This window comes from Mus musculus, chromosome 11 (assembly GCF_000001635.26).
Source record: "Mus musculus strain C57BL/6J chromosome 11, GRCm38.p6 C57BL/6J".
Classification (NCBI taxonomy): Eukaryota; Metazoa; Chordata; class Mammalia; order Rodentia; family Muridae; genus Mus; species Mus musculus.
In genome coordinates this window covers 51,579,817-51,607,325 of record NC_000077.6, presented here as the reverse complement: position 1 = coordinate 51,607,325, position 27,509 = coordinate 51,579,817, and the positions used below count along the sequence as shown (strand labels likewise).

The 27,509-nt window shown below is 48.8% G+C and overlaps 3 protein-coding genes across 9 annotated transcripts in view; 1 reads left to right on the top strand and 2 right to left on the bottom strand.

Moving 5' to 3' along the window:
* The first annotated feature begins 444 nt into the window (after positions 1–444).
* On the top strand, positions 445–7,226 carry Hnrnpab (heterogeneous nuclear ribonucleoprotein A/B). 2 transcript variants are annotated; one of them, NM_001048061.1, is made up of 8 exons: positions 445–659; positions 740–986; positions 1,697–1,865; positions 2,509–2,667; positions 2,795–2,926; positions 4,631–4,733; positions 5,436–5,576; positions 5,848–7,226. In NM_001048061.1, exons 2-8 carry the CDS (start codon positions 763–765, stop codon positions 5,916–5,918), a joined length of 999 nt encoding a protein of 332 aa, NP_001041526.1. In that variant the 5' UTR covers positions 445–659; positions 740–762; the 3' UTR covers positions 5,919–7,226. The 2 variants fall into 2 exon arrangements, with proteins under 2 accessions (NP_001041526.1, NP_034578.1); NM_010448.3 differs by lacking the exon at positions 5,436–5,576.
* Phykpl (5-phosphohydroxy-L-lysine phospholyase) lies at positions 4,062–22,672 on the bottom strand. Of its 6 annotated transcripts, none has more exons than XM_006534325.4 (13): positions 22,447–22,672; positions 21,694–21,812; positions 20,606–20,780; positions 15,853–15,927; positions 15,233–15,320; positions 15,041–15,157; positions 13,640–13,722; positions 13,185–13,410; positions 8,896–9,050; positions 8,586–8,675; positions 7,730–7,860; positions 6,704–6,757; positions 4,062–4,531 (listed from the first exon to the last, which is right to left on the bottom strand). In XM_006534325.4, exons 1-13 carry the CDS (start codon positions 22,503–22,505, stop codon positions 4,485–4,487), a joined length of 1,419 nt encoding a protein of 472 aa, XP_006534388.1. In that variant the 5' UTR covers positions 22,506–22,672; the 3' UTR covers positions 4,062–4,484. The 6 variants fall into 6 exon arrangements, 5 of the variants coding, with proteins under 5 accessions (XP_006534388.1, NP_082674.1, NP_001369750.1 ...); NM_028398.3 differs by having other exon boundaries at positions 20,606–20,765; positions 22,447–22,545; NM_001382821.1 differs by lacking the exon at positions 4,062–4,531 and adding an exon at positions 5,994–6,217 and having other exon boundaries at positions 20,606–20,765; positions 22,447–22,545.
* A 728-nt stretch (positions 22,673–23,400) lies between these two features.
* Col23a1 (collagen, type XXIII, alpha 1) overlaps positions 23,401–27,509 on the bottom strand; it is a 294,247-nt gene continuing 290,138 nt past the window's right edge. Inside the window, exon 29 of the mRNA NM_153393.2 lies at positions 23,401–27,262. Coding sequence (NP_700442.2) covers positions 27,260–27,262 — 3 coding nt within the window. The 3' untranslated portion in view covers positions 23,401–27,259. The remainder of the gene's footprint in view (positions 27,263–27,509) is intronic.

Genomic DNA, 27,509 nt, shown 5'->3' with positions numbered 1-27,509 from the left:
ACTGAAGAGGGCAGGAGCCCTGGCATCTCAGGATGCCGAGGTTTAGGAGCAGGCTGTGCTGAAGGCCTCCGATGACCGCAGCACTCCGTAGATTAGAGCACTCCAAGATTAGGCTCCTTTCTCCGGGCGACCTTGGATTTAGGGGACTTCCTCCGGCTCATTCTCCTCTTTTGGGAGGCCGGGGTTGCTAGTGTAGAATAGGATGTAGGGATAGGATGACAGACTGCCGTGTACCCCGGGCAGCTGGGGACATTGGACGTGCTCGCCCGGTGACCGGAACCGTAGACAGTTCTCCGACTCGCGCGCGTTCTAAAATGAGGACAAAGCCCGCCCGGATCTAGAGCGCGCGCGCAGAAGCAGCCAATAAGATGCTAGGACAATGGTGAGTGGCGGTTCGCTTTGCCCAATGAGAGTATCCGTTGTTACGAGGTGGTGCCCGGCTTCGGCATTATAAAGAGCTCCACGAGTTGGCATTGTCAGGCGGTGGCACCGCGCGGGACGGAGTTAAGGTCTTCTTTATCGGCAGTGTACGGCGGCGGCCGAGCGGAGCGATAGTCAGTGGCTGCGGACGAGCCCTCGGGGGTGCGAGCGTGACCGCGGCCAAGCCCGCGCGTCGCCTTCTGCGGCGAGTAGGGCCTCGCGGCGTCATCGGCGGCGAGGTGAGCGGCCCGGCCGCGGGCGGTGGGCGGGAGCTCGGGGAGCGCCGCGGGGCCTGACGCGCTGTCGCCGCTCGTTGCAGTAGCCGCTGCGGCCTGGCCGACCATGTCGGACGCGGCTGAGGAGCAGCCCATGGAGACGACGGGCGCCACCGAGAACGGACACGAGGCCGCCCCCGAAGGCGAGGCCCCGGTCGAGCCCAGCGCGGCTGCCGCGGCCCCCGCGGCCTCGGCCGGGTCTGGGGGCGGGACCACGACCGCACCGAGCGGGAACCAGAACGGCGCGGAGGGCGACCAGATCAACGCCAGCAAGAACGAGGAGGACGCGGGGTAGGTGCGGCCGCGGGCCGCCGCCTTTGTTCTGGGGCCGTCTTTTGTTGGCGCCACGCGGCGGGGGGAGGGGCGGGCGGCCCGCGGAGCTGTGCCTGCCTGGCGCGCTTGCCGCCTGGCCCGGGCGCGGTTACGCGCCTCGGAGTTTGCAGGAGTTTGCGGGGTCGACTGTGAGGCCGATCTGGGCCGCTCGCGCGGTGCTTGGGCTACTTCGGGCCTCGGGGCGGGCGGCCCCGGAAGAGGAAAAGCGGCGGATCGCGAATCGGGCCGCGAGGGCTGCGTCTCTGCTGCGTAGGCGGAGTTGGCGCGCAGCGGGCCGGGCCTAGCCTGCCGCGAGTCGAGGGGCGGAGTTCCAGCCTGAACCCTGGGGCGGTCTTGGCACCGGGAAACCCAGAGTTCCTTGGGGCAGGTACTTGGGAGGCCGTGAGCTCAAGTAGATTCATGAGTGCAGGGCACGCTGATTTTAAACTCGTGAGGGGTCATGGGTCACATTCTTGTCCCGTATGTACCGTGTGTGGCTGTACAGTCTCGTTCAGCTGTGAGTTCCAGTTGAGTCGAGATTGCAGAGCGACGCAAGGGTTAACTTGAAAGGGGGCACCATCTCAGACTGGTCCATGGGACTGTGGCTCCATAAGCCCTTCCCCAGCCAGGAAAAGTGTCAGAATTCTTTTACAGCTTCTAAGGTTTGTGGTCTTGTCTCTCACTTGCAGAAAAATGTTCGTTGGTGGTCTGAGCTGGGATACCAGCAAAAAAGACTTAAAGGATTATTTTACTAAGTTTGGAGAGGTTGTTGACTGTACAATAAAAATGGATCCCAACACTGGACGATCAAGAGGGTTTGGGTTTATTCTCTTCAAAGATTCTTCTAGTGTGGAAAAGGTAAGCTGGGTATTTGACAGCAATCTACTAGGATTCTGAATCCTAAGGAACTCAGGCATTGCAGTGTTGAGGTGATTGCCACGAGTGAGCTTAGAGTCGTTTTGAGGGATAGTACAGATTGAGTGATTCTGGGCGATTGCAATTCTACTATAAAAAGCTTACTGAGAAGCCTGCAGGAGGGTAGGGAGCTGGGCAGGAACTAGAGAGCTGCCTTTTCAGCCTTCCTTTACTAACTCTATTGTGCCAATTCATGGGCTTGGTGTTAAATGCTGCACTGTAGGGATTAAAGTCTGAGATTGCTATGAGGATAGGTGTGATTTTTTTTTTTTTTTTTTTGCTTTTGTTGTTATTTAAATCCAAGTACATAGGGATGGCATCCTAAATCTCAGAGAAAGTGAAGGTGCATGCCTTTATAGGGTAGAGAGGATTTCAGCACTAGATGTGCTCTTTGTCACTGCTGCTTTGTCTTAAGTTGGGACTACTGTTCAGGACTGGGATACAGGTGTTCAAATGATCATCTATCTGTATGGGAGGTTTGGAAGAACATAGGGCTGGGAACTCCGTCTGGCTTAGCTCCAGAGAGAATTGAGCCCATTTGGTATGTACTTGTGTTTAGACCCTGACACATTTCTGTTTTACACAGGTCTTAGATCAGAAGGAGCACAGGCTGGATGGTCGTGTCATTGACCCTAAAAAGGCTATGGCTATGAAGAAGGACCCTGTGAAGAAAATCTTTGTGGGAGGTCTAAACCCTGAAGCCACAGAGGAAAAGATCAGAGAATACTTCGGCCAGTTTGGGGAGGTGAGGGTGGCTTGTTTCTTCTTGGTCTTTGTTGGTCTTGCCTGGATGCAGTATTAGTGGGGTGTTCTGACCTTTCAGTATTGTTTTGGGTATCAGTTTAAACCTGGGCTTTTGTATGTTTTTACAGATTGAGGCCATTGAGCTTCCAATAGATCCCAAGTTGAACAAAAGACGGGGTTTTGTTTTTATTACATTTAAAGAGGAAGATCCTGTGAAGAAAGTTCTGGAGAAGAAATTTCATACTGTCAGTGGAAGCAAGGTAAGGTGTCAAAACTGTCACCTGCTTTTGGCTCTTGGAGGCATAGATTACATTAGACTACCTGTGAGATCCTTCTAGGTCAGTAAGACCTTAGGTTTCTCTACAGCACACAATGCTGATTGAAATAGATGGATGGTCTGGCCCTTAAATGCTGGACTGGAAACAGCTGGCTCTTCAGGAGGACTCTGGTCCTTCTCTAACACCCACAAGAGGCTCACAACCACCTGTATTACAACCTAGAACCACGCACTTTTCAACGGACCTGATGCTCTTTGGTGGCTTCTGTAGGCACCATATACTATACTTACAAGGACCATTAATAAAAATGAAAACAGCAGGTGTATAGGAGGCAAAGAGGAAGCCTGGTTTCTGTGAATAGAGCTGTTGACTAGATGCTTCAGTGTTAGAGGTTATGAGACTTGCAGTGGTCTTTTTTTGTTTCTGTGTAGCCCTGGCTGTCCTGGAACTCACACTGTAGATCAGGTTGGCCTCAAACTCAGAAATCCGCCTGCCTCTGCCTCCCAAGTGCAGTGGTCAGTTTTCTGGAACTTAGTAATTAATAGGTTTCTATACTGATAAGTTTTTCTTGATTCAGAGGAAGCTTTGCTGCTGTAGTCAACTCTATTTTAGGCAAAGACCTAAAAGCTTCCTGGGATCCTGCAAATGGAGTGTCATCCCCCCCCCCTCCCCAACAGGGTTTCTCTGTATAACCCTGGCTGTCCTGGAACTCACTTTGTAGACCAGGCTGGTCTTGAACTCAGAAATCCGCTGCCTGTCTCTGCCTCCTGAGTGCTGGGATTAGAGGTGTGCGCCACTACGCCGGCTCAGGAGTCATGTTTAGTGGAGTGGTACATTAGTGGAGTAATAGAATTGAAGGTGTGGCTGGCTGTGGCTGAGTGGAGCTTACTAGAGAACTGGCAGCCCACTGAGCTCGGGTGGGGTTCCAGAAAGATTCTTTGCCATTGTTTTTGGGAGTTTTAAAAAGCTTGGGTTGGATTAAATAAAGCAGGCAGTTGGGTGGGGCAATTTTAGTTATTCTAGTGAGCAGTGCCTTTTTGTGTGTGTACCCTAATGTGAAGTAGTAGGAGAGCTTTGAGCCTCTATGGTAGTGAAAACTGCTGATGGGTCTTAGAAGTAAATACTCAAATTATTCAGTGTCTTTAATTCAGATGAAATAAAAGTCATAGCTTGATAGGGAGAGATAAAGTTTATCTTTCCACCCCCTTTTGAGAGATCACCGTACTGCTGCCCTGGCTGCCCTATACAAAACCAGGCTGGTCTCAAACTTAAGAGTTCTGCCTGTTTCTACCTCCCAGTGAGATGAGACTAAAGGCATGTGCCATGGCCAGCTCATTTTTTACCTTTTTTTTTTTTTTTTAAAAATGGGAGTATGTCAGGTCTGTCTTTAAAACATGTTCTTTTGAAGCATGTACACCATCCTCAAAGTTTTCAGGCATAAAAGTCTGACTGGGTCTTGTTTTGATTTAGAAATAAAGCCTATCAGTAGTTCACCAATCCAGTGAAGCCTCACACACTTGTTTTATCTGTAAGGTGGGTGTCAATCTTGCTGTCTTGTTAGGAGTATTTGAGTAGGATGAGTATCTTCTGTGAAAAGAAGAGTAAACACCTTAGTGGCCTCCTGCCCACCCTTCCAGTCCTGAGCTTGTTCCACAGGACTTGACCTAGTGTCCTCTTGGCTTTTAGTGTGAAATCAAGGTTGCCCAGCCCAAAGAGGTGTATCAGCAACAGCAGTATGGCTCTGGGGGCAGAGGAAATCGCAATCGAGGGAACCGAGGCAGTGGTGGAGGTAAGTGGGAGCTGGATGAAGACTTTGCCTGCCTGCAGAGAGCTTTCTGTGCCTGTCTTGGGGATTGCCTTTGGTGCTCTGTGAAGTGTGGGTGGGTGGCTGGGTGTGAAGTGGGGTTGGAATGGTTTCCTTGGGTGGAGGCTGTATGCTTGTGCTGCTATGGCTCATGGCTTCATGGAATGAAGGAGCCTTATCTTTCTCATTTGTGCAGCTTGGGGGCCCCAGGCCAATGGGATATTTGCATTGCACTGGGAGAGAATGGTGGTGACACTGGGTTATGCTTAGCTTTGTGGCTGTCCTGAGTCTTGGTACACACATAGCTGTGGGCAGAAAGGCAAAGCTGTGCCAGGCGCTTAGCTCAGCTCCCTCCATCCCAGGCCCCTCTAACTCCAAAGCCTGAACTGCATCTTTTTCAAGGCAAAGCTGCCAAGGGAGGGTGGAAGTGATCAGAGGGCGGAGGTGATCAGAGGGTGATTTGAGTGAGTGTAAAGCTTTCTGTATTGACAAGTGAAGTTAACTGGCATCTTGGCCCTTCTGGATTATAAGGCTGGGCCTAGGGCCCTCTGTACCAGAACAGTAGCCTCTTGGCTTTTGAGTTGCCATAGTAATAACCCCGCCACCCAAAGGGCAGGATTTCCTCCATCCTAGCTCCTGCGTGTGCTAAATGGTCCATGGGCCCCTGTGCCCTGCTCCCCCCCACAGGTCAGAGTCAGAGTTGGAATCAGGGCTACGGCAACTACTGGAACCAGGGCTACGGCTACCAGCAGGGCTACGGGCCGGGCTATGGCGGCTACGACTACTCGCCCTATGGCTATTACGGCTACGGCCCCGGCTACGACTACAGTAAGTAGGAGAGGGAGGCCCTATCTACTTCCTCCTAGGGGAGGCAGGTTAGGTAGTGCAGGGGCCATTGGCAGCAGGGGCTTTGGAGTCAGACAGGCCTGGCACAGGCACTGGAGCTACTGAATGAAGCTCTAGCTTAGCCTTCTCAGTAAGGTGTAAGAAGCTGGTGTTGCTGTGTAGTGTTAATTTATTCTGAGGATGTGTGGCAAGCGCCTGGCACTGGGTAAATGTATAGTTAAAGTAGTAGCCACAACGTTGTTCTTATTCCTAGGTCAGGGTAGTACAAATTACGGAAAGAGCCAGCGACGTGGTGGTCATCAGAATAACTACAAGCCATACTGAGAGGCAGCAGGAGCGGCCGAGTGACGACCGCACACGCTTTGTTTGGACGCGGAGTGAACACAATTATGTACCAAATTTAACTTGGCAAACTTTTATGGCCTGTCCCATGTGCATCTTATTTAAAATTTCCCCCAGAAATCACTCTCCTGTTTACTATTCCAGAGCTCTAGTTGTAGGCAGCGTGTGGCGTCTCAGAGGCCAGAGCGGCACTAGGGGGCTGATTTTATTACCAGGTTACCCTGTTCTAGATCAGGAGGGTCTATTTCCTGTTGCCGCTCTGCAGCCTGGACCTGTGGACCCTGGTTGTAAAGAGTAAAACTGTATCTTAGGAAACCAGTGTCACCTTTTTCACCTTTTAATTTTATATTATTTGTGTCATACATTTCCAGTAATGGAAGTGTTAATTTTACTGTACTTTTTGGTACCTTTTGGGAATCTAATGTATTGTAAGGTATTTTACACGTGTCCTGATTTTGCCACGACCTGGATATTGAAGCTATCCAAGCTTTTGAAATAAAAATGAAAAACAAAACCCCCAAGCCTGGGTAAATGTGGGATGCTCTGTGAGACCTTGCCCAGTGTTGGAGATGCCAGGTCTCCTGTAGCAAAGCAGAGGTCCTTTAGTTATCCCATCTGATCTTTTTAGCTGCCCTTTTGTGCCCATTGTCTCCATAGCAGAGACCATCTTGCCATGTATTATATATATTCCATGTTCTTAGTTTCAGTCAAGTACAAGTTGAAATGTTGGGGATCTGCTGATGGAGGTGGGGCCAAGTCTGGCTTACCTGGGGGGTGCTTGATCCTCAGGGTTTCACAACTTCTTACTTTTTCTTCCATGTCTGGAAAATGATCACAGATCGTTTCTTTTTCCCCCCAAGACAGGGTTTCTCTGTAGCCCTGGTTAGGTTATCCTGGAACTCTGTAGACCAGGCTGGCCTTGAACTCAGAAATCCACCTGGCTCTGCCTCCCAAGTGCTGGGATTAAAGGCGTGCGCCACCACGCCTGGCCTACCCTCAGTTTCTAAGATGCTTGGGATAGTTTAGAGATTGGCTTATGTCTCATCATTTCCCTAGCACAGATGGTCCCTTTGTAAGCCCAGTCACCACTCACTGTTCTGTACACATAGAACCCTCTAAGAAATGTATCAATTCCAAAACGCAGTAGGGGTGGCTAACAAGCAGGAATAGGAAGGGATCCTTGGTAGCTTGTTTTTTGTCTGTTGGGATCTGAGCTTTGTATAACAACCACTTTGGTGTATAGTCATTTCTAGTTCGGTAGTTTTCTTAAATAAATTGAGGGAGACCTTGGGCTGTTCTTGACCTTGAGTGATTTAAAGGTTATGGGGAGGATTTGACTCTAGCCAGCCAGCCATTTTAGCCACTCACATGTGAGGGTGCCCCTATCTTGAAGATAAAATGAAGCTCCTGTCATTAACAGTTTCTTTTGGTTTTTTGAGACAGGATTTCTTTGTTTGATGGCCCTTGGCTGTCTTGGAACTTTATAGACCAGGCTGGGATTGAGGATGTGTGCCATCGCTGCTGGGGTGAACATGAAGGCATCTTGCATTTTAAAAAAGATAAGGTGTAGGTAGCCCAGGATTATCTTGAGCATGTGATCTCCCCCATTCTACCTACCAAATTTTGGGATCATAGGTGGTGATGCCCATGTTTAGTCAGTGCAAGTTGCTACTGGTTACAAAGGCCATCCTTTCTGATCTAATGGATACTTGTTATAAGATCCCTGGCGCATGCTGGGAGGCTCTAGTTACACAAGGGCTGATCTATGCTAGATGGGATTCTATCAAGTTTACCTGTTAGAATGTCATCCAGCTTTGCTACCACATGTTGTGCATTGTCAACGTTGAAGCACATTGGGGGCTTGAACTTCAGAATATTCTTTCCAGGGCCATCAATGCTCAGTAAAATGTAGTTTTCCTTTAGCCTGCAAGAACAAGATACTTCACAGACAGGCCCCTGTCCTCTGACTATCTGAAGTTAACCTTGAACTGGCACCCACCTTACTTTACCTCTGGCCAATTAACTTGTCCTCACCCAAGGTACACATAATTTGTTAAGCCTACCACTGTCTATGTGGAACTTGCTCTGTAGATCTGGCCTTGAACTCTTGAGACTGACTTGCCTCTGCCTCCTAAGTGCTGGAATTAAAGGCATGTGCTACTGCCACCACCATCCATGACAGTTTTTAAGTTTCACAAGATTTTAGCAAATTGCCCAGGCTTTAATTTGCTCTGATTGTAATCCAGGCCACCACATCACCATGCCCACCCAGCACTATATTATCACTATGTAGTCCAGATACTGGTAACCCAGGGGTATGAAAGGATTATATTTTTGAATCTCCAGTTTTTGTGCTAGAGAGAAAGGTTACACCCAGGACAATAGCCAGCCCTTAGACTGCAATTAGAACGCCCTGGCCCTGACTTCTAATCTCTGATCCTCATTTGAGTGGATAAGCTGGCTAATGTCACTTACTATTGAGTAGGTAAATAAATTTTACAATGTGAATGTTCAAACTCCAGGAGGCTTCATGGTTGGAGTAAGTTCATTAGAAGGTGGTGGGTGTTTGAGGTTGGCTGGAGGCTCATTATATAGGAACTTATAGTGCTTCCCATTTTGGGAAAGCAACTTAATTTCAGCAGAAAGTACCTGGAGACCAAATATTCCGCCTCTTCAGTTGCTGGTGTCCTCAGGGTCTCATCTTTGATGAGATCCACACCGATGAAGAGTCCAGTGCCCCTAAAGGAGGTAATATCTGGTAGCAATGGTCCTTGCCTTATTCTGCCCTGACCTTAGCCACCCCAATTTACCCTGGAGGGGGTGGTCTTGGTGTGGACTGGAAATCTTAAGAATCCTAGTTCCTTCTGGAGAATGGATGTAGACATTTCCCCCGTGGCAGGAAGGTGGGACAGTGTTGTAGCAGGTGTTTTGGTTAGTGTGCACACCCCCAGAGCCTTACCTGACATCTCCAATGATAGGGTGCTTGGCTTTCTGCTGGGTGAGGTGCTCCAGAAGGAAACTGCCCACATTAGTGGCGTGAGCCTGGAGCTGTTCTGTTTTCAAGACATCTAGGACTGCTAGCCCCACAGCACAGGATACGGGGTTGCCACCAAACTGAGGTAGGGGATAACAATGTCAGATGTTCTGCCAGTGGACTGTGATCCCGTGGGATTATCATAAAAGGACAATTGGGAAGGCCACAGACCCACAAAGCCTTCATACTTCGGGCTTTCTTAAACTGGTCTCTTGGATGGGATTGTCTTTATGAACTCTGTTTGTCTTCCTGGGTCTTCAACTTAGCCAGGTAGCAAGATACCTAGAGAGAACTGGTCTAGCCCTGTCTCCTTGCCTCTAGACACCAGGCATGTCAGTGGTACATGGGTAAACCCCCCTCCCAAATCTTTTGAAAAGCTAAACAAGCCAATGGACAATGGTTTGGGGATTTGACAGTGTTGGCACATGCCTTCAATACCTGCACTCAGAAAGGAGATGCTTTTGGATCTCTGATTTTGAGGCCAGCCTGGTCTGCAGATTTAATTCCTGAATGACAGCTAAGGCTACACAGAGAAACCCTGTCTTAAAAGGGAAAGAAGTAGGACCTAGTGAGGGGCAAGCATTTAATGTCGGCAACATTCAAGAGGCAGAGGCAGGTGGCTGGTCCACATAGGTCCAGCCCAAACAGTTTTTAGTGAGACCCTGTTTCAAAATGTGTGTGTGCATATATTCCATATGGGTGCAGAAATGAAATGCCAACCTAACCTTGGATGTGGATGTTAACAGGAGACATCCATCTTGGTTTTGGGGACAATCTCTCACTAGGACCTCGGGCTATACTTAGAGACTATGCTGGCTGTGTAGCAAGCCCAGGAACCCAGTCACTGCCTTCCTTGTTCTGAGATTACAGGCCTGTGCCACAAAGCTTGGCTTTTTTTTGTTTTTTTTGTTTTTTTAATATGGGTTCTTGGTCCTCCTGTTTGCAGGGCAAACTGCTTTATGGACTGAACTCTCTTGTCCTTCATGGATTTGTTTGATTTTGTCTTTTGTGTGTTTGACTGTGTTAGGAAGGAGGAGAACAAGATACAACCTAAGGGATGTAGCTTAGTGGCAGAGTATTTGGGCGTTAGCACTGCCCTGATGTATTAAGATGTTTCTTGTGATTCTGAAATCAAACAAACCAAGGGCTTTGTACTTGCTAAACATGTGCTGTACTACTGAGCTACAATTTGAGCCTACAAACATCATTGTAGACAGATAAATATAAACATTTCCATGCATTGAACAGGATGTTCAGTGCCCTGAAGTTATTCAACTGTATTGTAAGTGCCTCACAGCCAGGTTAGTAAGATAGCTACTTTTACATAGGATTTTTTTTTTCTTTTGCGGTTAAGTAGTGATTCCTTAAAGGATAAGCAACAATTACCCTCCTCCCCTCCCCCAAATTTGACAAATTGGATCATCTAAAATGTATTTTTTTTACCTTTATTTATTTATTTTGAGGTAGGACTTCACTAGAACTCATGTAGGCCATCTACCTCTGCCTCCTCCTGAGTGCTGGATTTAAAGGTATGCACCACCATACCTGGTTTCATATAAAACTGATGGCCAGGGAGCTCTGTAAGAGCCATGCAAGCCCAATGAGTTTGATTCCTGGAATTAAAGTAAAAAGCCAAATGTACCGAGTAGCATGGTAGTGTATGCTTTTAATCCCAGAATTTGGGAGGCAGAAGCAGGAAGATCTGAGTTTGAAGCTGCCTGGTCTACATATTAAGTTCTAACATAAATCGGTCTCAAAAACAAAAAGATGATTGAAAGTTAATGTTTATGTGGTTTCTTAAAAATATATATAAGGAAGTGAAGACTGCTGCCAACTGGCTAAACATATGCACAGCATACACTAAAACAAGACACTAACCTCGCCTAGATTGTTGTCCTCAAATGGGTATCTCCCCATTCTACACAGAGACAGACAAACAGACATGCATATACACAGAAGTTTCCACAACCACTAGCAACTAGAGAATGGAAAAAAGACACACAACATTATTTCACAGAAGAGGGAACACGTGGATAGTAAACTGGAAGAGGACTGGAAAAAGAGGCCTGAAGTTCTATCTGTGAAACCCACATTGATGGAAGGAGAAAACTGATTCCTGCAAGTTACTGTCTTTCAGGTACACAACAAAGTACATAAAATCTATTAAAACTATAAATCAAGGGATGCTTCACAATCTGAATTTGGGGAACATCAAAACGACATGACATGGATCACTATTTCCTATTTCCCTTGACTTCCCTTGACTGACAAAAACTTAGTGTTGATGAGTTGGATGAAGGATTCCTGTAGTGTGTGCTCAGCTGGGACAGGAAGATTGCCATCAAGTCAGGTGATCTTCACAATAAGAGTCACAAAACAAGCCCCAAACAATACACTACTGGTGATTTGTTTTGACCTGTAAACTACTTGGGGAAAATGTCATTATCTTCTAAAACTGAGTCTAGACACACCCTCTGGCCTAGCAGTTCCACCTCTGGGTTAGTTTGTAACTGATCTTTCTGCACATGGAGAACAGGCTGTTAAGAATTCTTACAGTAGCGATGTTCACAAGACAGAAGGACAGCCTCAAGGCACATTTATATCTATGAGTAAGTCAAGTGTGGATGTTATTTATAAAGCAGGGGAAATGAGAGTAACAAACAGTGTAATGTCAGGTGAAGACAAATCCACAGAATCTCTAGAGTTAGCATGCATTATGAGAGTTCAAGTAAAGCCAAAAAGCAACTAGAACAGACAACATGGGTTCAAATGGGTTCAGGGTTACCTGCTAAGGGACAAATGCTAGGATAGATGCAAGGTAGAGTCAGGAGCCTAGTCTGAGGTGAGAACTTCTCATGAGTTTAAGTAAAACAGAGCCAGTGAGGTAGCTCATCTGGTTAAAGTGCCTGTTGCCAAACCTGGTGGACTGCATTAGATCCCCAGAAGGAACCAATGACCTCTGATTTCTACACGTGTGTAACCACATATGCACTCATATACAAATAAATGTAAAAAGCCTTAACAGAAATAACCAAGTACCCAGCTAACTAGAGGAGGGCTATACAAAGACAAGGACTGAATTCAGCTTATGCACTTAGGGGAGTCAGGGTCAGGGCCCATTGGGCCTTCTGCTTTCCAGGTAACAAGCCTCTGTAGCTGGCTAACTATTGCTTGCCTACAGACTTTGCTCCTGACTTCTCTGTTCCCTCTACTTGTCCCTAAACCCTATGTCCACTTCCTGCCTGGGATGTCTCTTCTGCTCATAGTGGACCATGACACACTGTGCCCACTAAGCTAGTATCACAATTGAGTTTAGGAATTGTGATTCCCTAACATCAAGGCCACCAATGGCAGAGACTGTCACTTAGGCAGAGTAAAGTCTGCTGAAAAAAACCAGACCAGTCTCCACTTCCCTTGCTCAGTGACCCTCATTGCTTGTCTGACATCTTGCCAAATGCTTACTTCCTTAAACATTCAATTGGCGGGCTGGTGAGATGGCTCAGTGGATAAGAGCACTGACTGCTCTTCCAAAGGTCCTGAGTTCAAATCCCAGCAACCACATGGTGGCTCACAACCATCCATAACGAGATCTGACGCCCTCTTCTGGAGTGCCTGAAGACAGCTACAGTGTATTTATATATAATAAGTCTTTAAAAAAAAAAATTCAATTGGCAGACAGGCGGTGGTGGCCCACACCTTTAATCCCAGCACTTGGGAGGCAGAGGCAGGTGGATTTCCGAGTTCAAGGCCAGCCTGGTCTACAGAGTGAGTTCCAGGACAGCCAGGGCTACACAGAGAAACCCTGTTTTTGGGGGCAGGGGGTGGGGGGGATTCAATTGGCTTTTTATGGGAAGTCATGGTGACTACCCAGCTCCTTTCCTGCTCTGTCCAGATGAATCTCCTACTCCATTAGTTCCTCTATGCTGACCACCAGAAAAGTTTCCACGTCTCTGAGAAGGAAACCTTAGGAGTCAAAGTAGCATCTAACTTGGGCCAGGTGAGATAACATACACCTTTAATTGTAGCACTTGAGAGGCAGATAGGTGGATCTTGAGGCCAGTCCAGTCAGGGCTACACAGTGAGTGTCTGTCCGTTTCCTTCTCATATACAAAAAAACTTGCCCTAACTGCAGCTTCCTGGAGGATGGTATGCTGGGTCCAGTGGTAAGCCCTGAAGGCTTCAGTAGTAGAGCCCTGTCCTGCAACTTTACTCACCGTGTTGAAGTATTCTACACCGGTAGCTTCAAATGCCCTTGACACAGCTTGGGTAGTGGCCATGCAGGCAACAGGGTGACCATTGCCGATGGACTTGCCCATGGTGACAATGTCGGGAACAAAGTCTTCTCCCTCCAGCTGGAAGGCCCAAAAGTGCTTGCCTATGCGGCCAAAACCAACCTGGATCTCATCTGCCACAAAGAGCCCTCCGGCTCTGTGGATGTGCCTGTGGAGGACAGATGGCCAACAGGGCTGTGCTGAGGTGACAAGGAGCTGGGAGGTTGAGTCCTCACCTTGGGCCTATGGTTGGCCTTCTCTGGGCCATTATTTCTTTACGGGTTTTGTTTCAGAAATTTCTGGCAGGCAGGCTGGACTGTAGTTGGGATTTGGAATTGACCCCAGGAAACCCAGGTACAGTTTGCCCTCCCTTGGGCAGAGCCTGCCCGTCTACTCACTCAGCCACCTGGGAGAAGTAGCCAGCAGGAGGAATGATCTGTCCACTCACACTGGGCAGAGACTCAGCGAAGAAGGCTGCGATCTGTGGATGAGACAGTTCAGTGCCCCTTCCTTTGCGTGCTGTGTCACATCTAAGGGTATGCATCACCCTCTTAATGTCTCTAGCCCCTTGTACTTGGGCTTGCTCCAGTCAATTAAATTCACATATGCAACCCACCACCACCTTAAACCTTTTCTCCCCTGTCTCCATGTGGTAACCAGCACTAGTTTCACCCTCCCTAGAACAAAAATGTAGTTCTATCCTTAACTACACCTTCCTTTAACATGTCTTGGTGACCCCCATTGTCTCATGGCTGTCACATCTGAGTCCACTTCTTGTCCCTGGCTACTGAAGATGCTGTCTTATGGGATGCCTTTTTCTGTTTTTCATATTGCTCTCAGGATGCTTCAATCCAGACATGGAGGGCATATCTGTCTAACCTAAAACCCTTTACCCATGTGTGATTTCCGCATAGTGTTTACTCTTGGGGCTTTTTTGGAGGCTTCTCTGGCACATTGGACAGCTGATGGAATGGGAAATTGCTTCTTTTATATTTACTTATCTTTTGGTTTTTCGAGACAGGGTTTCTTTGTATAGCCCTGGCTATATTGAACTCACTCTGTAGACCAGGCTGGCCTTGAACTCAGAGATCTTCTTATGTCTGTCTCCCAAGTGCTGGATTAAAGGCATGCTCCACTATGGTCATCTTGGGAAATTGGTTCTTTAGAACTGTCTGTGGAGGACAGCAGAACCTCAGCTGGTTCTGCTGGCTTCTCCTTTCCCAAACACTGTTTTCTGGTAACTGCTTCAGTCTTAGAAAACCCAGTTGCTAGTACTGTGGGGAGGCAGAGGCCTTGGTCTCCCAGGGTATACATTACTATCTGTCTCTCCACAGATTCCCCTTAGACTACCCTGCAAAGGCAGCCCCATGGTCCCTGTCTCTAGGTTGCCCCAGTAAAATACATCAGCCAAGAGTGAGAAAACAGCCAGTCCTCAGGTCTCCTCATCTTGTCTATCTGCTTCTGCCTCCTGAGAGCTGGGATTTAAGATGTGTGCTACTCATACCAGGCTTTCAGTCTTTCTTTTGACTGTTTAAAAAATTTTGGGGCTGGAGAGATGGCTCAGTGGTAGCATGCCTGCTCTTTCAAAGGACCTGAATTCAATATCCAGCACCCATATGATAGCTCACAACCATTTATAACTATAGTCCCTGGGGATCCAACATTCTCTTCTAGCCTCCATGGTGCACAGACATACATGTTGGCAAAACACCCATATACACAAAACACTGAAATAATTAAAAAACTTAAGTTATTTTGTATAGGGTCTCACTAAGTTGCTCAGGCCAAGATGTGGTTACCTTCCTGCCCTTCTGCTGTGCACTGCTGATGACGTGCTTCACCTCGTTGGCATAGGCCTCTGCTGGGTTGGGGTGGTCCTCCCTGTAAGGGCCCCGGTAGGTGTCTGGGAGAGGAGCCTGTAGGGAGAGACTTCCATGTCATCCGGGCTTGGGGATGGAGACTGACCTGTTGCTGATGGTGGGTATGCATACCACATGGACCCATTCCTTCTGGCCACCCAGATTCCGGAACTTGTAGGGACTGATGTCGATCAGGGAGCTCAGGTGACCATGATAAGCACTAGAGAGAAGGAGGAAAAGGACATAGGCCTGGGTAAATGGTGGCATTTACTCCTGGCACAGCTCTAACCATTATCTACCGTTTTTTAATACAAAACACATGGAAAGCCAATCTTTTTGACTAAGGTACTGAGCCCTTGAGCAGGCTTGGGGTGGCTTCCTGAAGGCCACTTACTGGCATGTCACACAGTTCTAGTCATCTGACCACTCTAGGTTCAGTTTTCTTCTCTGTAAAGTAGGGGCATAGGGTTATAGGACATCTTAAATCTTAACTCATTTCTAATGCCTTTTGGTCTCTGGCTCAGTCAGCTGAATCTCCAAGTGCTGCAGGCTGATTTTTCATTCTCTTAGAAGGGTGGACTGTAGACAAGGCCTCCAGGGAAGTGTCATTGGAGTCAGGTTCTCATACCTCACTGGCTTCTAATGTCCCTGCATCCTTCTCTTCTCATGGGCCCAATGTTAGAGACTCACTGACCCCTAACAGGCCTGTGGAGCCCAGGTTCTGGAGAAACAGGGCAGTGAGTTGTACTTACTGGTCTAATACCACCACATCCTGGTGTCCCGTGTACTGTCGAGCTAGTCTCAAGGCCAGGTCGTTGGCTTCTGACCTGAGAAAGAAAATATGGGCGTGGCTCAGACGACCCAAGTGCTTCCCATGGAGGAGGAACTCTTCCAGGATCGAGAGCGTTCCCTTGGCAAACATCCAGATGCTTCTGTGCATCAGGAGCAGGGTGAAGCAGACAGTGCCCTCTAGAAACTTGCATTTGGATGCATCTACATTTTGTTTTCAAGACAGGGTTTCTCTGTGTAGCCTTGGCTGTCCTGGAACTCACTCTGTAGACCAGGCTGGCCTCGAACTCAAGAGATCCACCTGCCTCTGCCTCCCAAGTGCTGTTATTAAAGGTGTGCACCACCACCAGAGCCAGAGCCTGATGTATAGCCATCTTGAAAGCCAAACAGTGAAAACAGAGTGCTCATTTCTTTAAGTGCCAACACTGGGCATAGGGTCTGAAGGAGACCCAAATGAGGCTCCATGGAAGTAACTGTGTGATGGGGTAAGCTGTGTTCTAAAACTGCTCTGTTGAAGCCATAACTCACAGTACCTCAGAATGCACTGTATGAGGCTTTGCTGGGAGAGAAGGCCTTTAAGCAGGTTAGTGTAAAGAAAGCACCCGGGGGCAAGTCTCAACCCAGTGTGATTGATGTATGTATGAGAAATGGCCTGGATTCCCAGAGATACCGGGCATTTGGGAAAATATATTTATTTTTCTTTTCTTTTTGAGATAGAATCTTTCTACATAGCCCTGAGCTGTTCTGGAACTCACTGTGTGGCTAGGCTGGCCTCGAACAGAGATCCTCTGCCCCCCCTCCCTTCTCTCCCCCCCCCACCTCTCTTTCTTTCTAGAATTATTTAGTTTTTATTTATATGAGAACACTGTAGCTATCTTCAGACTCACCAGAAGAGTGCATAGGATCCCATTACAGATGGTTGTGAGCCACCATGTGGTTGCTGAGAATTGAACTCAGGACCTCTGGAAGAGCAGTCAGTGCTCTGAACCGCTGAGCCATGTCTCCAGCCCCACTGCCTCTACCTTTCAAGTGCTGGGATTAAAGGCACACACCACCAGAGAAAATACATTTCTATTCCTTAAGCCCCAAGTCTGCATCTTTTTGTTATGGCTACCCTAGCCATCATTACAGTGGGGCCAGTGATAGCTCTGCAAAGTCCCAGTCCCAAGGAAGATTCTAGAACTCTGGAGCAGACCACACAGGTCTTGTTCTGTTTGGTCTGCTTGGGCAGCTGAGGAAAGGAAGCCAGGGCAAGGAAGCTGGGGCAGAAAGTGGTGAGACATGTAGGGCCATGCTCCAGGGGCTGAGAAGGGCCTGGATTATCTCCTTGTCAGCAGCATGCAAAGCCAAAAAAAAAAAAAAAAAAAAGATGAAGCACAGAAAGTATGTGACTTTGCCCTCATTTTAGGAGGCTGTTTCTAAAGGAAATGAGGTGGGAGTAAGAAGGCCCGGGAGGCTGCCTGGATGAGAGTCATGGGGATGAGCTGAGAGAGAGAGAGATCCTGGGGCAGATTAGGAAGAGAGAGTGGACGTGGATGGTGTGTGTATGTGTGTGCGGGAGAGTAGGGCACCAGGGTAAACCAGTACTGAGAGCTCACATAAGCATTGTTAGAAGGCAGTTCTTTATTTTAACATTTATTTTATTTTATTTTAATTTTTTTTGGATATGGTTTCACTGTTTCCCTGCCAGGTCTAGAACTCACTATATAGAGCAGGCTGGCTTTGAACTCTCAAGAGATCTGCCTGCCTCTGCCTCCAAAGTGCTGGGATTAAAGGTGTGTGCCAACATGTTCAGGAGAAAGCAATTCTTGGTTGTTTTTGAGTATGTGAAGTTGGAAATGACTGTCAGATGCCAGAGTTTTACTTAGAACCTTAAGCGGAACACACTGTAAGCATCTGTTTTGTTTTGTTTTTAAAGATTTATTAATGTATATGAGTACACTGTCACTGTCTTCAGACACACCAGAAGAGGGCGTCAGATATCATTACCGGTGGTTGTGAGCCACAATGTGGTTGCTGAGAATTGAATTCAGGACCTCTGGAAGAGCAGTCAGTGCTCTTAACTGCCGAGCCACCTCTCCTGCCCCATTTGTGTTTTGAGACAGGGTTTCTCTGTGTAGCCCTGGCTGTCCTGGGACTCACTCTGTAGACCAAGCTGGCCTCAAACTCAGAAATCGCCTGCCTCTGCCTCCCAAGTCCTGGGATTAAAGGCGTGTGCCACCACTGCCCAGCAAAGATTTATTTTTATTTATATGAACACACTGTTGCTGATTTCAGACACACCAGAAGAGGGCATCAGATTCTGCATCTGGGGTTTAAAAAAATCTTTTATTTTTATGTGAAGTATGTGTGTGTGTGTGTGTTTTGTGCAGTGCCAAAGGAGGCCAGAAGAGGGCACTGAGGTAGAGTTACAGGAGATTCTTGTGAGCCATCTGATAATGGGTGTGCTGGCAACTGAATTTGGGTCTTCTGCAAGAACACCCAAGTGTTCTTAAACACTGAGCCGTCTTTGCAGCCTCCCCACCTCTTTATTTCAATTAAAAAATGTATTTTATGGGGTTGGAGAGATGGCATAGCGGGTAAGAACACTGACTGCTCTTCTGAAGGTCCTAAGTTCAAGTCCCAGCAACAGCATGGTGGCTCACAACCATCCATAATGAGATCTGATGCCCTCTTCTGGGGTGTCTAAAGACAGCTACAGTGTACTTACATATAATAAATAAATCTTTAAAAGAAAATTATTTTTAAAAAATGTATTTTATATGTGTGGGTATTTTGCCTGTATGTGTGCCTGGTGTCTATGAGGGTGCCCATTGGATTCTTTGGATCTGTAGTTATAGATCTAGAGTTGTGAGTGGCAGGTAAGTTCTGGGAATCAAACCTGGATCCTCTGGAAAAGCAGCCACTACTGTTAACTCTGGAGCCATCTGGGCTGTGATACAGAATTTTAAGTCAGCACATGGATGACATTTATTCTAAGCAGACAGATGAGACCACAGGGGGAAACAGTGGGACCTGCCCCACAGAGCAGGGGAAGAGTGGCCAGACACCAGAGCCTGGAAGCAAGAGGAGAAAGCATCTGTCACACTGCTGAGAAACAGGGAAGGGAGCAGAGAGGCCACAGGACATTGTGAAGTCACTGGAATCCACACGGAAGGAACTTGCTGGAGGAAGGCAGCCAGCAGGCACCGCCTTACCTGTGTGTGCCCAGGTCCCTTTTCTCTACAAGAGGTTCCAGCCTAGGAGCCTCTTCTGTCTCCTAGCCTTCTCTCCTCTTTCTCCCCTCTCTCGCTTTTTATACCGTGGTACTAGGGATGGAAAAGCTTTTGCACACTAGGTAAGGGCTTCTATCAAGTTGGTTTGCTTTCTTATCTGTGAAATGAAAAAGGTAAGTTCTACTTTGAAGTTCTTCAGGAGACTGAAGACCAAGTGGCAGTGGTGTCTGAGCTTGTTACTGTAACCCAAATGCTACTTGTTGGGATGGTCTTTCAGACTCAGACGTGATGACCTTCCTCCCAATTCTGTCATCACTGCCACTCCCCATGCCCGTTCCCAACACTTGCCCTCCCATCCTGTAACATCACCTTCCTGATTAAAGCCTTTCATGAGGGCAGGGGAGGTGGGGGTGGGCTGGAGAGATGGCTGAGCTGTTAAGAGCACTGGCTGCTCTTTCTTCTATAGGACCTGTTTTCAGTCCCCACGCTGCAGCCCGCAACTGCCTATAGCTGCAGTTCCAGGAGATCCGAATCCACCTTCTGGCCTCCCTGGGCATCAGACATGGACATGATGGATAGATACACGTGCAGGCAAACACTGACACATGGCAAAGATACACATCAAACACTTATCAGCACGAGGGAGAAACAAAACCAACCAGGAGCTTTCTAGTGTTTCATTGTTTTTGTTTCCTGAGACAGGGTTTCTTTATGTGTCCTGAAACTCCCTCTGTAGACCAGGCTGACTTTGAACTCAACAGAGACCCACCTGCTTCTGCTGAGATTAAAAATGTCTGCCAGCACTGCCTGGCCTCTAGTGGCCTGAAGATAAAAACAGCTCCTTCCATTTGACTGTAGCCCTGGACCCTTTCCCAGGACCTGCTCACTCTTTCCTCTTTTGTTTGGTTTGACAACATTCCTTGCCCCTTCATGCCACAGGGCCTTTGCCCAGGCTGTGCCAGGTGGTGACCAACCTGGACAAGCAGACTTTCCCCAAAGTGACAGCACCCTTCCTTCCTTCCATCTCCCCTAGCTACCTCCCCAGGAGCTCTTAGCATCTACACAGAGGCACAGTCAAGTCAGGTCCCCTGCTGCTTGCTTCTAGGCTTCATTATTTAGTATTCTTGCTTCGGAAAAGGACACTGCCATACTTTTATATTTCTCTGAGGAACCACTAGATGTTCTCTGTAATCTTACATTTCTCTGAAGAATTACTTGGTGTCCTGTAAGCTTGCTGAGCCACCTGAGGGCTGAATCCACAAGGAATAAATAAACCCATTACTTCACTAAGTCCCAATGTGCCTAGAAGGGAGGCGGTGGTGTCCTCTACAAAGGAAGAAATGGGAGCCAACAGAAAGAGCTCTAGGATCTACAACCTAGAAGCCCAGGAGCCTCGCCATGAAGTTGGCTCCACGCTCCCAAGCTCTCTGCACTGCACCCACAGGGATGATTCTCTTTTCTGAACTTGTTCTCAACAGCATGTTGTCTGCTGTTCACTTACCCAGAATTCAAGAAGTAAAACACAGAGAGCTGCTCCGGCAGGGTCTCCGACAGCCTCTGGGCATAGTCCACGATGTTGTCATGCAGGTAGCGGCTGTTGGTGTTGAGCACTAGGTTCTGTTCATGTGCGGCTTGGACCACGGTAGGGTGGCAGTGCCCAACTGCAAGAGGGGCATCTGCATCAAGTGGCCGACGTCACCCAGCCAGCCCCACCAGATGCCCCCTCCGCTCTATCTGCAAACCCATCCAGGGGAGACGAAGTTAACGAAGGCAAAGTGGAAAGAGGGGAGTTAATGATGGGGCGGGGGAGCCCAGAAGAGAGTCCAGCAGAAGGAAAAGAGGGTCAGAAATGCTATCTAGAAAACAAAGGTTTTTAGAGAGGTATTTTGAGACTCAGCTGGAGGGGCACTGTCAGAGGGTCAGCCATGGCATCTGCATTCTTAGAGCTCACGTGCCAACATGGTCAAAGCAAGGTAGCAATAATTAACACAATTACCTACAACACCGGGCAGTGAGTTTACCAAAAAGGCCCAGGATTAAGTCATTTCTCCTGAGACAGGGTCTCTCTGTGAAGCCCTAGTTGTCCCTGAAACTTGCTATGTAGGCGTAGGCCAGGCTGGCTGTTAACTCAGGAGACCCCCCTGCCTCTGTGCCCTGAGTGCTGGGAGAGTCCTGGGTTTTAACCCTTACCTGCCTGCAATGTGCCTTCTAACAGCTGTGGTAGCCCAGTTGGCTGAATTCATACTAAAGTTTCCTATTACCCCTATAGTAGTCAATAGAGGTGAAGGCCTGCTGTCAGCACCCTGCACGAGGCCAAGATGAGCACACTACATTTGTGGTCATGGATGGGTGGACTGTATATATGCCTGGTTTGATGTGAGTTCCACGTGGGACGTGCAGCTTGGACCTTGGCATGTGAACCTCTCAGGCCTGCCTGGTTTAGCACAGCTATGGTGTGGAGTCTTTTCACAAAGACTGGGGTGCCCCCCTGAGCATCCGATTCAGTTCTGTTCAACCCAGGCTATCAGTCAGATCTATGGCCTCAGCCTCCTCCCCTGTCTCACCAAGGGTGAGAGGCGTCATACTGACCATGAGCCACGTTGTTGATACAGTCCAGGTACTCTCGCCCTTGCTCATCGTACAGGTACTGCCCTTGGCCTCGGATAATCTTAACAGGATCCTCAGGAAAAAAGAGTCTGCAGGAAGAGCTGTGGGGACAGGCAAAGGATCGACAACCCTGTCTGAAGACTGACCTCCACTCATTACAGCCCCCTTCACTCCTTCCTGATTCTGGGATGGACAAAAGCTTGCAGGGCACGGTGGAACTTCCCTGCCTCCCCATTCCTGTGAACAGGACGGAGCAGAAAGTTTCTGAGACAAAACTAAGCCTTTGTGGCCCTCTCAGTTTTGCTTGCACACTGAGACTCCTCCAGTCCCAGTGAAAAGGGCTTCGGAATGGCTTCCTGAAGAAAACCCCCTTGTTAGGAGCTGCATCTCAGCCCCTAACATTCCTTGCCAACCCAGTGGCCTTGCTGTCCCCGTTAGTAATGGCTAGCTCCAGTCCTAAGTTCCAACCATAAGCTTCTCTCCACGTGGCACCGAGGATACTCCTCACAGGCCAAGAGCAGACTTCCTGTAACCCTGCCCGTGACATGACTGCCCCCCAGGCCAGGCCCAGCTCCTTATGCAGGTGGCTGCCAGGGGCAAAGCTCGCTCCACGGGACAGGGGACGCCCCGGAGTCGCGGGGTGGTTCACGGCCGCTTCTAGTAGGCTGAGGGAGGCGGGGAAATCAGGGACTCGGGGTGGGCGCTATACGCGCTTTCGGAGCCCACACCCGGTACCTGAGCAGCCGACGTCTCAGGTCCAGAGTGACGGCCTTGGCGCGCGTGTCCGCGGCCATGGCGCCGAGCGGTCAGCCAGTACCCAGATGCTGCGCGCTTAGCTCCGCCTCCGCCCGCGACGTCAGCTCTGGGTGGGGCTTCAGTGCTGGTCCCGCCCCCAGGAGCTCCCTTCCCGGGCGTTTACGGAACTTGCAAGCGAGATAGCTTGCAGTTCACGTCATCACGGGCGGATACTCTCCGCTGATCCATGGTCGGACTTCGCCCTTCTCTCCTACGCCCGAGGTTTCCCTCCCAGGAATGTGTCCCCAGACCGCCAGGTGGAGCGGGACTCTAAACTGCGGCGGGGCACGCCCGAGCAGGTTGCTGTCTCTGCGCTGATAACGTGACACCCTGTGAGGGTAAATTACTGGCACCCTGGAAGGACAAAGGCCTTCCTGGCATGGCGCTGTAGAGTTCGGTGCCACTGCTGGGGCAGACCACGGAGATCTCTAGAAATTCTTGCTAGGATTAGACAGGATAAACTTGACATGTCGCTACAGGAAGAGAATTTTGCAGTGGGCAGATAGGAAGAGGTTTGGAAAACTTCTGAGTCCTACCTTATGTACTGTGCAGGAAACAGGCCCAGAAAAGAACGGCTTTGCTCCGAGGCACACAATAGGCCCGCTGCAGAGGCCGGACTAAAACAAGGTCTCCTGAACTCTTACCTAGCACACTGAGTGACAAGAGACCTCTGTGGTCCCGGAGGTGGGAGAGAAGGGATACTCCCTTATGGGTTGAGCGCTGGAGCTGACTGTCTTGATGAACCCTGGAACAAAGGCCTGAGAAGGCCCCTCAGCAGACTGGGGCAGTCTTGTTCACATGCCAGCCCGCTGCCCCATTCTCCAGTAGCTTATTTCTTTTCTTCCCTAGAAAACTGCAAAATGCTTACAGCACTTATTAAAGAACAGCTTTGTATTCTTGTGGTTTTTGTTTGTTTTTATTGTGGTAAAATATACATAAAAAAACAAGCAATTTTGAAGGGTACATACAATTCAGTGGCATTAGTACATTCTCAATGTTGCATCTTGTCACCAAAACCCAGTCACAGAGCCCTTCCATCTTCCCCAACTGAGCGGTATTTCATGTTTTTAACCATAAACCTACCTAAAAGTCCATCTTCCTGCTCAGAAAAGGCCTATCCTTCCTGTCCTTGGTCCCATCCTCTCTCCATTTTCTGGCATCTGTCCTTTCAAGGCAACCCTGGAGGCCAAGAAGGCACAGGCTGAAAGGAGGAAGGGACTGAACAAGACTTGGATGTAGTGGGGGGCATGGTGGTGCAAGCCTGTAATCCCAGCACTTGGGAAGCTGAGGCAGAGCTGCAACTTTGGGACCAGCCTAAGTTATGTATTGAGACCCTGTCTCAACCAACAAGCAATCATTCCCCTGCCCAACCCTTGAATCCAGAGCAGGGTTTCCTCAGCTGGCATTCACAGTGAGCAGCTTCACTACTGGGCGTGTCCAGTGTCCTGGATTTCAGGTGTATGCTAACCTCGACTGTCTTCTGAATGCCAGGAGTGTCCCCCAATCCTGTGACAACTCAAAGCTTTAAGGACAGGGAATCTAGTAAGGTCGCTTCTCTCAAGCCTCAGAGCCATCTGTCCATGGGGACAGTCATCTCGTTGGTTTCTTTAGCGGCATGGAACACAGGATAGTCAAGGACTCAATAAACAGATACCTCCCTTCCAGAATTATTTGACTTACAAATAATTACAAAGAGAACTGGCCTTCTTGGTAGGGAGAACCAAGGCCTCCTCTCAGTCCTTGAGCCTCATTGTTGAGGCAGGGCACTCCCCAGCGTCTCACTTGGGACCTTGAACAACTCATTCTCTCTGTCCTCACTTCAGGCTGGCACAGGACACTCCATGGCTCTGCATGTCCATTTGCAAGGATACAAGGTATGAGTCCACACGGGGGCAGTAATGGGCCAAGAATGGCCCAGGGCAGCCTGAGGTGAAAGGGAGAGTTTGGGGCGTCAGCCTCTAGAAAGCTCTGCGTGCTGTCCACCCATCGTCAGGGGTCTGCCTAGCAGATTCCATATGTTGCCAAACAACCCTGAAGAAAAATTAGGGGACCTCCGAGAGCACGGGTTCAGTCCCAAGCCTGTCACTCTCGCCTGTCTGTGTATCTCTAAGCAGATAACTATGCACTGTGAGCCTCAGATTTCCTATATGTAAAATGGACACAGTGACACCTACCCCTGCAGCCCTAACGATGTTGTTCTTAGGATGAAGGAGGAGTGCTTTGTTGACTGTAGGCTGTGGTGGGCTTGGGAGGCTATGTCACATCTCCAAAGCAGGCATTGTTACCAGTGAGCCACCTTAGTCATCTTGGTCCACTACATCTGTTTTCTTTTTCTTTTTCTTTTATCTGGTTTCCTAGTTGACCCAGTGTGGCAGAGAACATGGTCTGCTGCTTTTTGCCAGCTCCTCAGGGGGACAGAGGTAGGGACTTGACATCAGCTGTGTGTGGCTGGGCCTCTGCTTAGCAAGGAATGCATGTGTACAGTCTGGGGAGTGTGGCCCTCCTTGGATCTCTGCCCTTGGAGGAAGGGGACAGAGACACTGTCATTGACGCTCCTGTCTTTTCTACACACAGGGAAAGAGCTTGGTTTTGTCATCTATGAAAATGGGCACATTTGTTGGGCATCTTTCTTCAGTTTGCTGTAAGGACAAGTTAGGGGGAGACATGGGCCCACTCTGCAGGACCGTGATTACTATTTGGTCTTGGAGCAGATAGAGCGAGGACAGCCAGCCACAGGTACAGTGAGGTGTCTGATCTGTCCTAGGCTCTCTGTGTATATTCCACAGAGCTGAATCTTACTGAACCACACCTGAATTTTGAGCATTACTGTCTCATGCTACAGATGAGTGGTGTTATTTAAGATGCCGTAACAAGGGCTAAGATTGTAGCTTTTTTGGTTAAGTGCTTATGTTAACAGGCATAAAGCCTTAGGTTTGAATCCCAGCACTGTAGAAGTCAGGCACAGTGGTGCACAACTGTAACTGGAGCAGATAGAGCAAGGAGTAGAGGGCCAGAACTTTAAGGTCATCCTGAACTACATAGTGAGTTCAGTGCTAGCCTGGGCTACAAGAGAGCTAATTTTATTTTATTTTGTTTTTGAGGGCTACAACGAAATGTACTCTCCCATATTTTCTCATTTAAACATGACGTTGATACTTTCCTCATTGAGAGGTGGGTCTGTCTTCTAATTCAAGTGGGGTAAATTTCTGGCTCTGGCAGGAAGTGGCAGCATGTGACTCTGAAGGCTTGGTCATATGAGGTGACACAGCTTTCTAGGAATCCTGCTGCCATGCTGTGAGGAAGTCCAGGCCATGCAGAAAAGTCACAGGTTGGTAGGTGTCATTGTCATTGGATCCTAGCTGACAGACAGATGAGGGGGAATCCACTTGAGGCCTATTCAGGCAAGCCCCTGAGCCCTTAGAACTGAGAGAATGGACATTTTGAGGCAACAAATTTGGGGTGTCTTTGCTGAGCATAACAAAAGGGGATACAGAGGACTCAGTGACAGGATGTGGCCAGTCCCAGGATTCTGCTGGCATGTGTGGGTTCAGATCTTGAGCCTGTATCTTCTTATCTCCTACCCTGAATATATCCCCTGATTTAGAGGAAGGTTCTGACCCCCAAGGAGAGCCCCTTTGCTTCTTCAGCTAGTAACCATCGGAATAAAACTCACCCAGAGGTGACCAGGGAAGTCTGTAAGCGACAGGCACACCAGACACACATTTGTGGTTTATTACTCATGGCGCCTTTACATGAGGAGGGCTGTGAAGCCATGAATGGAGCAGGAGCTAGGAACCTTCATTAGAAGTGTTCAAGCCCCAATCCCCCCCAGAGAGGGCAGGGGTTTCTGTCACAGGTGTTTTGCTCAGGCTTGCTGGGGGATCAGCCTTCAGGTTCATGGTGTCCGTACCATTTACTAAGGAGGCCTGTTTTTGTCAGGCTGACCAGAGGTCTAGGTGGGAGACTTGAGACACAAGTTCTGAACAAGAGGCCTGTCTCCTCCAGGCTGACAAAGTCCTTTCCAGTTCCTGCTCTGGGAGAGGCGGTAAGGAGACTGGAAGTAGTAAGTAGTAGGTATGGGTCTCTTCATCTTACCATTAGGGTTCACTGGGCTGTCGGAAGCTGGCTTTACACTGAGGTATCCACAGAGCCTGCTGTTTCCCAAGGTCCGAGAATACAAGCTCCCGTGTCAGGGTGGCTTCTGGAAGCGTGCTGAACTTGGGTGGAGCAAGGCCCTCTTCGGGTTCTTCCCATTGCCTTCTCCCCAAGTGCTGGACTCTAGGAATCTTTGCTGGCCCTGTTGAACATAGGGCCCCAGTGCAGCTGCCTACGGCACAGTCCCGAAGCAAGAGGCTACAGCAGTTGTCCAAGGGGGTGCTATTGGACAGTGAGAAGCTGGGGCAGTGGGGTTTCAGGAAACAGTTGTTGCAAGTCTCTGCTAATCAGGTGATTATGAGCCCAACCTGGAGTCTGTCCAGCCTCACCTGAGCCAGGCGTTTTCACCCTCGTCATCTTCCCTGGGAAAGCCAGGCCCTACCCAGGGCCTTTGAACAGAAGTTTCCTCAGAGCAGCCTGTCCGCATTCCTGCTGGCTTCCTGTGCAGATTGTCCAGGGGCTGGTTGGCACACTTGCAAATGTTACATGGCCACAGTTGGCGCATCCCATAAAGAAGTTCAATATATTACTGTTTTGTTTTTACATGAGTTCAAAACATCCAAACGGATCTGTACAGGTCAGGGGTTATGTCTGAGGATCACTAGAAAAGGAGGGAGAGATGGAAGGTGATGGAGGAGTCTGGGGAGATCCTGTGGTCCCCACTAGCTACGTCTACCCTGCTGATGTGTTCAGGAACAAGCATAGCCTCCCTTTCTTTCCAGACCCCTTTCAGTGGGACAGCTAAAATAAGTCCCAGGAAACTCCCTGATGGTTTTGAACTGGTAGGGCCAAATGCTATCCAAGATCCAGATGACCAGCTAGGCAGATAACACACATCAGCCAGGACC